The sequence below is a fragment of the Halichoerus grypus genome, chromosome 11 (genome assembly GCF_964656455.1).
Source record: "Halichoerus grypus chromosome 11, mHalGry1.hap1.1, whole genome shotgun sequence".
Taxonomy (NCBI): Eukaryota; Metazoa; Chordata; class Mammalia; order Carnivora; family Phocidae; genus Halichoerus; species Halichoerus grypus.
In genome coordinates, this window is record NC_135722.1 from 48,033,740 (window position 1) to 48,046,636 (window position 12,897).

General features: G+C 43.8%; 1 protein-coding gene across 2 annotated transcripts in view; it reads right to left on the bottom strand.

Annotated features, from left to right (window-relative positions):
* Nucleotides 1-889: 889 nt before the first annotated feature.
* Nucleotides 890-12,897, bottom strand: part of SYT9 (synaptotagmin 9) — a 195,089-nt gene continuing 183,081 nt past the window's right edge. For both annotated transcript variants that reach the window (XR_013442445.1, XM_036089268.2), the window contains exon 7: nucleotides 890-3,127. Coding sequence is in view for 1 of the 2 variants with exons in the window: in XM_036089268.2 (XP_035945161.1) it covers nucleotides 3,119-3,127 (9 nt within the window). In the remaining variant the exon portion in view is untranslated. The remainder of the gene's footprint in view (nucleotides 3,128-12,897) is intronic.

Genomic DNA, 12,897 nt, shown 5'->3' on the forward strand with positions numbered 1-12,897 from the left:
TGCTATGCAAACAGTCTGACCTCCATGTTGTGAGGAAGCCCAAGCTAATCCTGTGGCGAGAGATGCCCAACCAGCATCCGGCTGTTCCAGTCATTCCAGAGAAGGAGCCAGACGTGTGAGTGACGAATCCATCAGGAATATTCTACCCTGTGAGGCATTCAGATGCAGCCTTAGCTGCCATCTGAGAGCAGCCACGAGACTCCAAGAGAGAGCAACCACCTAAGCCCAGCCAACCCACATAACCATGAAGGATAATAACTTTCCCTCTAAATCAGCAAGCTCTGTAGTGCTTGTTATGCAGCAACAGATACCTGCAACATCCACAGGTGCACGACAGGATGGCCATGAAGAGAGCTTTCCGTGTCTGTCTTTGGTCAGTCTCCTCGGCTCAAGTATGAGAACATGCAAGACTTTCTTCTTTTCATAGAAATTTAGTTCTATTGGTAGTCATGAGGACTAAGTCATTCCATTTAGAGTCATGATTGTTGGAGCATTTTGAAAACTCTAGAAACCACACTATAGAAACCACTCCTGCCCTTCCCTCCCTTATTCCTCCTCTGGTCATGCAGCAGTGTACTTCCTGGACATCATATCACCCGCTAAATGTGCCCAGTGCGCTGGTGGGGAGATGCTTTGGCAGCTACATGCATCCAAGGCAGATCAGCTTGAAGACAAAGGCAGCGAGAGGAAGGGGCTGAGAATCAGTGCCAGGTGGGTGGGGGAGACACTTGGCCTCTCCCATCTCTTGACACCAGCTCTCCCCAAGGTCTTTTCCTAAGATCTGACCCTCTCACTGCCATTTCCATTTTTTCAAGGCATGTTAATTTCCTTCTCCATTCTGGGAAAGATGTTGGAGAACCCCCTTCCCCCCAAGTTCAATGAGACAAGGTTGGAATTTTTCAAAAGGAACATTTACTAGGAAACTAAAGGGAAACCAAACAGAATGCAAGAGAACAGAGACAGAGTTGCAGATGGGCTCAGGGAGTTCAAATTCAAAAGCAGCTTCTGGCCACAGCTGGACTGGCTGGGCAAAGCTTTCTAGACACAAAGCCACCTGCCTGCCACGCAGACAGGCTTCTTTGCCGGCTGGCCCCTATAAAGCCACCCTCCGTTTCATACAAACCAGCCAGTAACATACTCAGTAGTACCCAGGGCTGCGAGCTCTCTGGGCAGGAAGATCTTTGGGGGGTTGGGTGGGGGCGGGGGCAACAGTAGGCACAGCTGCCCCAGGATTTCCTACCCAGGCTCTCATTGCCAAGTTTATTGGGATGGCTGCCTGATACCTATGGGGGCCAGTCCGGTTTCTCTGGGACCATTCTTCTGGGCTCATCTGCCTGGCTCTAGAGACAGTATTTCTGCTGGCTATCCTGCTGGCACATGTCCTTCATGCTTTGGTTCGAAACACTGGTATGGTGGAGGATGTCTGACTGGGGAGGAATAGGCAGGGTGGAACTTTGGGCAAGGAAAGTCGAATTCTTCTCACATCATCGGACGTCGGCAGAACCTTGGCTTCTCTTTGGATCCTGGTGGTTGAAAGCCAATCAGAGATGGAAATGGACTAGGCAGGCTGGGGAATGCAGGAAGCTGGAGTGTAGTAACACTGCCTCACACAACCGAAGGCCTCTTTCCTTTTCAGATGTGAGATCAGGGTCGAGTGTCTTATACCAGGCAGCTGCGGCAATAAGAACTTTCTGAAGACATGCAATGATCCTGCTTCCATCCAGGCAGTCCCACAGTGAAATGTTAATTCAAATGAAGACAATGAGCTTCCCAGGACGTTATCTTGGAGAAGTGGTGCAATGTGTGCTTGGGGCACCTTGCACCCATAATGGGAGAGAGAGGGCCACTAGGTAACGGCCACCCCTCTCTCCCCGCCCCAACGGACGCTAAGGCCTTTGGTTTCCTTTGTATGGAGGCAGAGGCGATGAGGATGAGGAACAGAGCCGGCGGTGGGCTGGCTGATGTGGTCACAGAGGAAGCTGAGTAATGAATGCGATACCCGGGGAGAGCCCTTGACCTTCACTCTTGTAGGTATCTCCATTCCCCAAGTGCTGTGAAAGTGATATATGTGTCTGGAAGTGAAAGGAAGCCTGTCTGTGGCTGCCCAGGGCTAATGCCTCCAGGCTGTTGCCTATGGAAATACCCCAGAGAGCACGCAGGCCGAGAAGACCCCAAAGTGGTGCCTTCCTCAGGGGGAGGGTTGTGTTACCTCTCCGTCAACTTATCTCACACAATGGTACACCTGCGGCTGTTCCCCAGTGGACAGCTACGCCTGGAAAAGGGTATTCCAGAACGCTTACGCCATTGAGACGCATGCCTCTCTAACATAGATGGCAAGTAACTTTCATTCTAACGTCGACACCAGTTGCCAGGAAGTGGCTGCTGGCCATCTAGAAAATACTGTCTGGGATTCTGACTCCTCAGAATCTGGGTTTAGCACAAGAAAGGGTTATGATCAACCGGTCCTCTCTGCCATGTGCATGGGAGGGGGCAGTGAATTTGCTGTGAATCAGCCCTCCTTGCACCAGATTTTCTCCAGGGGAACAGCCTGTGTATCCTCTTACTCTCCTGGGGCTATTCCTTGCGAAGCTGGAGCACTTCGTGGGGTAACATGATTTTCTGAAGACAGTTATCAGCTCAAAGGTAGTCCAGTGTGAATTAGATCCGCTGCCTATTTAGCACCTGGATACACTTTTAAATATTCTGTCCTTCCAGGGCATTCAAGCAAATAACATCGTGTCAGAGTGACGTTGCCAGGGCAGGAGCTATGACCCCATCACCAAGGGCCTCACGTTAATCACTAAGAGTCCTAGCGCTCTAGGGTACTCTTAGTATTCCCACTACATCACGTGGTTTCTCCCATAGTCCGATCTTGGTTCTTGGCCATGACAGTCGTGCTTCCCCTGTAGCACACCACCTTAGGCCACTGAAAGATGGCCAGACCATTCATAGTCACCAAACCTAATTCAGAAAGAGGGCCAGTTATTGCTGTGGTTACAGCTCAGCATTTGGTCACTGGAGTCGTCCGGGTGTTGTTGTATGGGAAAAGTTACTTAAGATCTTTGTAAGGTGGTTGTCCCACTGTGTCCTTGGCACAAAACAATCCTCTTACCAATAGTCATCGTTTCTGTAGGAAGAAGAAACAAAGAGAATGCTTTGGTTTTCATCCATATATATATATTTTATTTTTTTTTTAAATTGAAGTATAATTAACATACAGTGTTATTTTAGTTTTAGGTGTACAACATATTGATTCACAGTTCTATACATTATTCAGTGCTCACCAGGATGAGTGTAGTCACCATCTGTCACCATACAATGTTATTATAATATTATGGACTATATTCCCTATGCTGTACTTTTCATCTCCATGACTTATTTATTTTATAACTGGAAGTTTGTATCTCTTAATCCCCTTTATCTATTTCACCCATGCCCCATTGCTTCCCCTCTGACAACCACCAATTTGTTCTCTGTATTTAAGAGTCTTTTTTTTACTTGTTTATTCATGTTTTTTGTTTTTTAGATTCCACATATAAGTAAAATCATATGGTATTTGTCTTTCTCTGTCTGACTTAATTTCACTTTGCATAATGCTTTCTAGGTCCTCCATGTTGTCACAAATGGCAATATCTCACTCTTTTTTATGGTTGAATAATATTCCATCATGTATGTGTGTGTGTGTGTGTGTGTATAACCGCACACACACACACACACACATACACACCTATACCACACTTGAGCTGCTTCCATAACTTGGCTACTGTAAATAATGCTGCAATAAGCATAGGGATACATACATCTTTTCAAATTAAGTGTTTTCATTTTTCTTTGGAATTTTGGAATTTTCTTTGGAGTTTAGTGGAATTACTGAATCATATGGCATTTCTATTTTTAATTTTTTGAGGAACCACCATACTGTTTTCCACAGTGGCTGCACCAGTTTGCATTCCTACCTACAGTGCACGAGGGTTCCTTTTTCTCCACATCCTCACCAACACTTGTTATTTCTTGTGTTTTTGATTCTAGCCATTCTGACAGGTGTAAAGTGGTATTGCACTATGGTTTTGATTTGCATTTTCCTGATGATAAGTGATATTGAGCATCCTTTCATATGTCTGTTGGCCATCTGTATGTCTTCTTTGGAAAATGTCTATTCAGGTCCTCTGCTCGTTTTGTAATAGGATTATTTGTGGGGGTTTTTGGTGTTGAGTTATAGAAGTTCTCTATATATTTTGCATATTAACCTTTTTTTTTGGATATATCATTTGTAAATATCTTCTCCCATTCTGTAGGTTGCCTTTTGTTTTGTTGATGGTTTCCTTCCACTGTTCAAAAACTTTTTACTTAGGTGTAGTACCAATAGTTTATTTTTGCTTTTGTTTCCCTTGCCCGAGGAGACATACCTAGAAAAATGTTGCTAAGGCCAATGTCAAAGAAATTACTGCCTATGTTTTCTTCTAAAATTTTATGGTTTCAGGTCTCACATTTAGGTCTTTAATTCATTTTATTTTTGTGTATGGTGTAAGAAAGTGGTCCAGTTTCATTTTTTTGCATGTAGCTGTCCAGTTTTCCCAGCATTCATTTATTGGAGTGACTGTCTTTTCCCCATTGTATATTCTTGCCTCCTTTGTCATAGATTAAGTGACCAGATAAGCATGAGTTTATTTCTGGGCTTTCTATTCTGTTCCATTGATCTATGTGTCTATTTTTGTGTCAGTACCATACCATCTGGGGCTTAGAGGGAACATACCTCCACATAATAAAGGCCATATATGACAAACTCACAGTTAACATGATACTCAGTGGTGAAAAACAGAGAGCTTTTCCTCTAAGATTAGAAAAAGAATGTCCACTCTCACCACTTTTATTCAACATAGTAAGAAAGTCCTGCTGTAGCAATCAGACAAAAAGATATAAAAGGGGGCCCCTGGGAGGCTCAGTCAGTTAAGCATCTGTCTTCAGGTCAGGTCATGATTCCAGGGTCCTAGGATCGAGCCCCGCGTCAGGCTCCCTGCTCAACGGGGAGCCTGCTTCTCCCTCTCCTGCTCCCCCAGCTTGTGCTCTCTCTCTCTCTGTCAAATAAATAAATAAAATCTTTAAAAAAAATATAAAAGGAAGCCAAATTTGTACGAAAGAAGTAAAACTTTCACTATTTGCAGATGACATGATATCATGTATAGAAAACCCTAGACTCTACTAAAAAACTATTAGAACTGATAAATGAATTCAGTAAAGCTGTAAGATACAAAATTAATATACAAAAATCTGTTGCATTTCTATACACTAATAAGACAGTAGCAGAAAGAGAAATTAAGAAAACAATCCCCTTACACCAAAAAGAATAAAAGATCCAGCAGTAAATGCGACCAAGGAGGTAAAGACCTGCACTCTGAAAACTAAAGCACTGATGAAAGAAACTGAAGACAACACAAACAAATGGAAAGATATTCCAATGCTCATGGACTGGAAGAATTAATATTGTTAAAATGTCCACACCACCTCAAACCATCTACAGATTCAGTGCAATCAAAATACCAATAACATCTTTCATTGAACTAGAATGAATATATACCAAAATTTGTATGAAACCATGGAAGACCCCGAATAGCTAACGTAATCTCGAAAAAGAAGAACGAAGCTGGAGGTATCAGAATTCCAGGTCTCAAGATATACTACAAAGCTGTAGTCATCATTCATATATTTTTAATGTGTACCAAACAAGTGCCAGGCACCGTGATAGATGCTGGGGACACAGAGTATCCATGAGATGCTGGGGACACCACGAGTAAGACATATACCCCACTTTCAAAGGGCTTACAGGGGGAGAAGTTACAAGGTGAGAAGGTGAGTAAGAGAGGTGTGCAGAGAATAAGTAGGAGCAAAGAAGGACGAGGGGATTGAGGAGGTCTACAGAGAGGATTCTGAAAGGTAAGTCAAGCTGGGGCATTTAGGCTGAAGGGGAGTCCATCAGGAGAGAAGGAGGGAAGGCCATTTGGGGCAGAGGAAAGAGCCCATACAAAGGCACAAAGGCAGACGAGGTGTATAGCCCACTGGAGGAACAGGCAGACTTTGGTGTGAGGAGTAGAGGGGGAGGAAGTAAGGCTGGGGAGGGGAGTGGGGTGTCTGTGTGGTGCATCATCCATTCCTGGTTTTCAAGCTGTGAAGGATGGGCTCTTTCAGTGGAGCCCAGACTTAGAACAGTAGGATCTCTCCTGTTTCACACTCAGTGCAGCATCGATTTAATTTTAACTCAGGGCATGTTCCAAAACAGATTAAGGGTATTAATGCTGCTGGCCCAGAGAGAAAACCAGAGTCACTCCCAAGGACACAGCAATAACGAAATAGATACATATTAACTATGGGAGAGCCACAAACATTCTGAAACTGGAATATATGGACTGCATTTCACAGATCTAGTGTTCACATGTGAGGCTCTAACTTAGAGCAGACGGACAGCCATGTCTGACTTAACCCTCGACTCTGAAGTGTGCCCCTGGCTGTGGGCATACCCGTACCCCTGGGAAAGGGATGTTCCTTTCTGAGTCTAGAAGGAAAATGTGAATGGGTATTTGTCTTATATTGTGATTCAAAACAACCTTCCCAGACCAGCTGATGCTCTGAAGCACTCTATGAAGGGCTCTCCTTCCCAACCCACCACCCCCATCCGGCAGGATCTTCCCAGAGCCCCTTCTCTCAGCGGTGAGACCCCTATCTACAGGACAGCTTGCCAGTCCCTGAGGCCTTCTAGTCTGGGAAGGCAAACTGTCAACCAGCTTAGCCCCACCAGAGTTGGTTGTGCTGCTATTAGCCAACTAGGCCATGTACCATATTCCTTCAGTGTTTGAGTACGTATTATGTGCCAGGCACCAGGACAGGAACTTTACAAATCCTTAAAAGGACCCTAGAAAGAACCTATGAGGTTCTTTACTGGAGGACACAAAGATACAGAAAGATTAATTTGCCCAAAGTCACACTGTTACTAAGTGTCAGAGCTGGGATTTGAACTCAAGGCTTCTAATTCAAAGCCTATGCTTCAGCAATTACGTCATTCCTAAATTCACTCTGTAAGTCCCGTCTACACATCTGAGCTTCTGCCTTGGTTTTCCAGGTGCTCTAAATCAGATGAAGGAACTTTAAGAAACCCTAGTCTGAGTCAGTAGCATGCGGCGGGAGCCATAGTCACTCACGGCTTCCGGCTTTATCATTCCCTTTCTCTGGACTCCACTGGCTAGTGACCTGTATGTGTGCTTCATTTGCCCCCTGAGCTCTAGGCACAACCTCAATCTTCCCTGTTCTGACCTTAGCTTCTTCTTTCCATTTGAGCAGGCCCTTCACACTGCTTTGGGTAGAGCTCTCCCCAAGTTCCCAGCCTCAGGGACCACCTCTGTACCTGGTGTGTTATGGCCTTATCTGAAGCCTGCTTAGAGGGCTGGGCTGGGACTCTAGCCAATCTTTTACCAGTCTCCATACCCAGGGCTACCATTAGCAGAGACCATGCTGCCAGGGGCCAAATTATAGTACAGCTCTGACTTGACCTCCGTAGCTGGGTTTTGCTCATCTGGGGAGTTTCCTTGTGCATGCAATTAGCTGGAATCAAACTCAGTCCCTGGGAATACTGTGGAGGGGCCTATTCTCTTCTTCTTTAGCTGGGTTTATTTTCTGGGCTCTGATCCTGGCTGGTCCCAGTATCCTTTGTGTTCCTACTCTGGACAGTGCCACAAAGGCCCCAGAATGTTTTTGGTCTGCCAGCCCACAAGAGGACAGGATAAAGGTGTTTCCAGGTCTGGTGGAATGGTAAGGTCATCTCTACCAGGGGCCTTTCAAAAGAAGCTTCTTGGAAATGAACTTCTCCTAGGGCAAGTCAGATACACAATTCAGTTGTGAAAAAAGTAGTTACAGGAGAAGGGCGATTCTGAGTGTGGCATGGGTGAAGTGTGCTGTGGCCCAACCCCTTCTGTCTTTTGTTGGGGGGAAAGCCTGGAAAAACTCAACCAAAGAAAACAAAATAAGCAAATCACAACACCTTTCCAAACTCTTACAACCGAATGGGCTGTTTCCCAAGATTTCTGTAAACTGAGGTGTAAGGAAAGATTTTTCCAGAGTTCAGAAGAGCACTGACCCAGTAGGGTTTTGGTGGGGAGACGGGGTGGTAGAGACCGTGGCGCCAGCACCAGAGACAGCAATGGTGGTGCCAACGCTGGTGGCCAGGAGGCTGGCCTAACTGGTTCCAGGGCTGGCACCAGGCCCACCTCAGGCGGCAGAAGCGGCAGCGTCCTTGTTATCTGACCAGTGGCCTCCCAGGCAGCACCAGGGGTTTGGAAGGCATCAGGAACTTCAGTGGCATCAATAGGAAGTAGCGGTTACAATCTTATCACAACAGAGGGGAACTGAAGTGAATTCAATTGTCCCAAGACATACAGATCCCATTTGAATTAAATTGAATTGAAACCAAAGATGAGAACAATCTCAATGAAAACTGTAATGTGAAGTGACATTTTGATCACAGAAATGACAGCTGATGTGAGACAGGCCATTGAAACTGACCCCAAATTAAGAACATGAAAAGATTGGGTGGATCATTAGATAATATCTTCCCATGAATTTGAAAATGGGTTTTGATTACAGGAAGTATCTAAGGGCTTTGAAATAAGAAGCTTGTCAGAAATTGAAGTGACTCATTACATGATTCAGTCTTACATGGGCTCATTATGGTTATCCTCGTATTTCAAATTTTTATTTAAAAACCATACAAATCTCGTGATTTTGTTGACTATTACTTAACCCTGCTTTGCAAAATATATGAGGAAACCTCATGCCCCCCCCCCCCCCCCCCCCGCTTAGAATCTGATTAGCTTCTTTCTTCTTTCCCCAAAGAGGGCATTTTTGTTCTTCATTGCCTCTCACCCGTTTAAGAATCGTGTTAAAGAAGTGTGAATGTGACTGTACTCTCAGCCAGGGACTGGGGCGACAGCTGGAAAAGGAGAGTCCACTTGGGTAATAGCCACTCTTTGTGGAGCACTCAAGCACTCTGCTCTATCCTAAGAGCTCTGCAGAGCTGATCTTCAATGCTCACCTGGACCCTCTGTGATGGATACTACAATCACATTTTTACAGAGGTAGCTGAGTCCAAGAAAGGCCAAATAACAAAGGTAGTGAATGGCAGAGCCAGCATCTGCCATCGTGTGTTTGTGGTTCCAAATGTATGCTCTTGAGTACCATGCCCAGCATGGCAAGTTATTGTCCGCGCCACCCCACCAAAATGCCAACTCCCTCACAGCACCTTTCTAAAAAGGATTTTCAATTCAGAGAATAACTTTGAACATTCCAGACTTTGTAGGAAAGTGCACTAAGACCCACTGTCAAGTCAAGCTTCAGGGGAAAGGCGGTGAGTGTTGGCATGTGTGACACGTACACTGTCCTGACAAGGTTCATCAGAAACAAGTGAGAAGCAAGGGCTGGAAGTGACGTGTCATTAAAAAGGTACGCTGCACGGGTGCTGTCAGAGTTTTCAGATGAGGGGACAAGTCAGGGAATTGTTGCATACCTGATGGAGTTGCATAGAGGATGTTTGGAGTTTGTTACTCCAAGTTTACAATGTGCTAACATTTATTCATTAATTCATTCCGCAAACATTTGTTGAGCACCAGGCAAATGTGTGGACCATTAGAAACACAAAGATGACAGATGCACATCCTACTCTTGAAGGAGCTTGCAGTTGTCAGTAAAAGACCAGAGAAACAGGACACTGAGCAAGAAAAGAGAGTAAATGAAGTCTCATTAAGAAGCTTGACCGTAGGGGCGCCTGGGTGACTCAGTTGGTTAAGCGTCTGCCTTCAGCTCAGGTCATGATCCCAGGGTCCTGGGATTGGGCTCCCTGCTCAGCAGAGTCTGCTTCTCCCTCTCCCTTCCCCTGCTGGTGTTCGCTCTCTCTCTCTCTCAAATAAATAAATAAAATCTTAAAAAAAAAAAAAGCAGCTTGACTGTAGCTGCTCTGGGGTGGTGGTGGGGAGAAACAGAGTGTGTATATGTGTGCATGCATGCTCCCACAGAATTCCATCTACCCAAATCAGGGAAGAAAAGGAAAAAAGTTATAAAAACAATTGGATCAGGGTGAAAGTTGAAGTGTTCCTAGGATATATGAGACGCATTGGATTGTGAAATGAAATCCCACTAAAAAAGCCTGGTGTTCTCTCCCATTGACAGCACAGCTAGCAGAAGCCAGCTAGAAGAAGGGCCTTGCCTCGTGAATGCCCAGCTCTGCTGACATTTTCCGGGGGGCAATCCAGCCCTTTCCCACGTCTGTACACAGGTATCTAACCTTTGCAATTTGGGACTCAGGCCTCTGAAGGGCCATCTGTAGTCTCAGTTGCCGCTGAAGAACTGATAATTCTCTTCCCTGCTCTTCGGAAAATCAACTTTGTAATACCAGAAAGGTATGACAAACAAGAACTCTAAGTGATGAAGTAATAATGCTTTTGTGTAGGTTATATTTATTTCAGTGTAATAACCCATTTTGTGAACACAATTCCACTTTACGTTTTTGAGGTAAGTGCTTAATAATATGATATAGTAAAAATTACTAGATTTATGATTTTAACAGATATATTTAGGATAACTTGACTAGTTACGTCTAATATTTAAATGCTCAGGAAAATCCAATATGCTAAGTTTATAAATTTATTTTCTAAGATGCTGAAATGCTTAAGGTAATTTAATCTAAAAGTGTAAGTTTTTTTTTATTTATTCACATTATAAGAGTTAACAGTGAAAATAGGAGTGGAGACAGGAGGATAGGAGAAGGACAGTGAAAATACTCCGTATGATACATGCCATTATATGATGGATACATGTCACGGTATATTTGTGCAAACTCAGAGAATGTACAACATCAAGAATGGATCATGATGTAAACTATAGACTTTGGGTGTCAATGCAGGTTCATTGATTGTAACAACACAGACCACTCTGGTGGGGGATGTTGATAGCGGCGGAGGATGTGTGTATGTGGAAACACTGGTTATATGGGAACTCTCTATACTTGCTACTCAGTTTTTCTGTGTGAACCTAAAACCGTTTAAAAAATAAAATTTATTTTAAAAAAGAGTTAACAGGGCTTGAGAACGATTTTGTTTAACCCCTACTGTGTTAGATGTTTGAAGCGTTTGACATAATCACACTTTAAATTTGTGGTTTCAGTTTGAAATATTTAGGGAATTTAGCCAATTGATTGCTTAAACAGTGCTTAAATATTAGGAGAATTTTATTTGCTAGATTATAAGGTTTTTTTTCTTTAATTTGGAATGTTTAAGAGAATTTGATTAAGTGTGAAATTAGTGTTTAGCAGTTTAGGGAAATATAATCTATCAAGTTAATGAGCTAATTGAGAATTAAACAAAGAACAAATGAAAATGAGTGTTTTAATTTCAAAACAAAATGATTGGATTTATAAATCATTATAATAGTTAATATTACATAGCATTTAGTATGAACTATTCTAAGACTATTACATCTATTAATTCACTTGTTCCTCACCACAGTTCTCTGAGGTGGGCATACTATTATTATCCCCATTTTACAGATGAGGAAATCAAGGTACAGAGATGTAAAATGACTGCTTTATCAAGTGCTATGGAATGAATTGTGTACCCCACAAAATTCATATATTGAAGCCCTAACCTCCAATGCGATGGTATTTGCAGATGGGATCTTTGCAGGGCAACTAGGGTGAGAAGTCCTGAGGGTAGGGCCCTCATGATGGGCTTAGAGCCCTTATAGGAGACATCAGAGAGCTAGCGCTCTTTCTGTCTTTCCACCCGCCATGTGAGCACACAGGGAGAAAACAGCCATCTGCAAGTCAGGAAGAGAGTCCTCACTAGAACCCAGCCACACCAGTACCCTGACCTCTGACTTCCAGCTTCTAGAACTGTGAGCAATAAACGTCTCTTGTGTAAGCCCCGGTCTATGGTATTTTGTTACGGCAGCCCAAGCTAAGGCACCAAGTGCATCAGTGTCCTAGGGTTTTCATAACAAAATATAATAAGCTGGGTGGCTTAAAACAATAGGAATTTATTCTCTCCCAGTTCTGGAGGCCAGAAGTCTGAATTCAAGGTGTCAGTGGGGCCGTGCTCTTTCTAAAGACTCTCCAGAAGAATCCTTCCTTGCCTCCTCCTGGCTCCTGGTGGTTGCTGGCAATCCTTGGCTGGTAGCCACATCACACCAATCTCTGCTCCATTGTCGCCATACATTCTCCTCGTAGGCTCTCTCTGTGTCTTTACCACATGGTCTTCTTATTATAAGGACACTAGTCTTTGGATTTCGGGCCTATCCTAATCCAGTATGATGTCATTTTAACGTAACTAAATATATCTGCAAAGATTATATTCCCAAAAAAGGTTCTGGGTAGATAAGAATTTTGGGAGGACACAATCAACCCAATATCCCATGTCACCAATATCCAGCACATTGATAAACTCAATGTCAGTTCTCAGTCCTCATCTTATTCGACCTTTTGGCAACATCTGAGATCTGATCACTTCCTTCTCCCGGAAATAGTATCTTCTCTCGTCTTTGAATGCTCCTGGTTTTCTTACTACTTCAGTGATTTTCTCCTTCTTAGTCTCTGTTGATTTCTCTTCTTTTTCCTACCTTTAAAGTATTGGAATGTCCCAGTTTTTAGTCCCTGGACCTCTTCTCTTCTCCATTTATATGTCAACCATCTTTACAACGTCAGCTTGACCTTTCTCTGGAACTCTTGATTTCTGCATCTAAGTTCCACTTGATGTCTCCCTGTACCTATCCAATAGATGCTTCAAACTCGGTAGGTCCAACTTCTGATCGCCTTGCACAGATGCTCTACCAGTTGTCTTCCGCAGCTCACTTCTAGCTGCTCAGGCC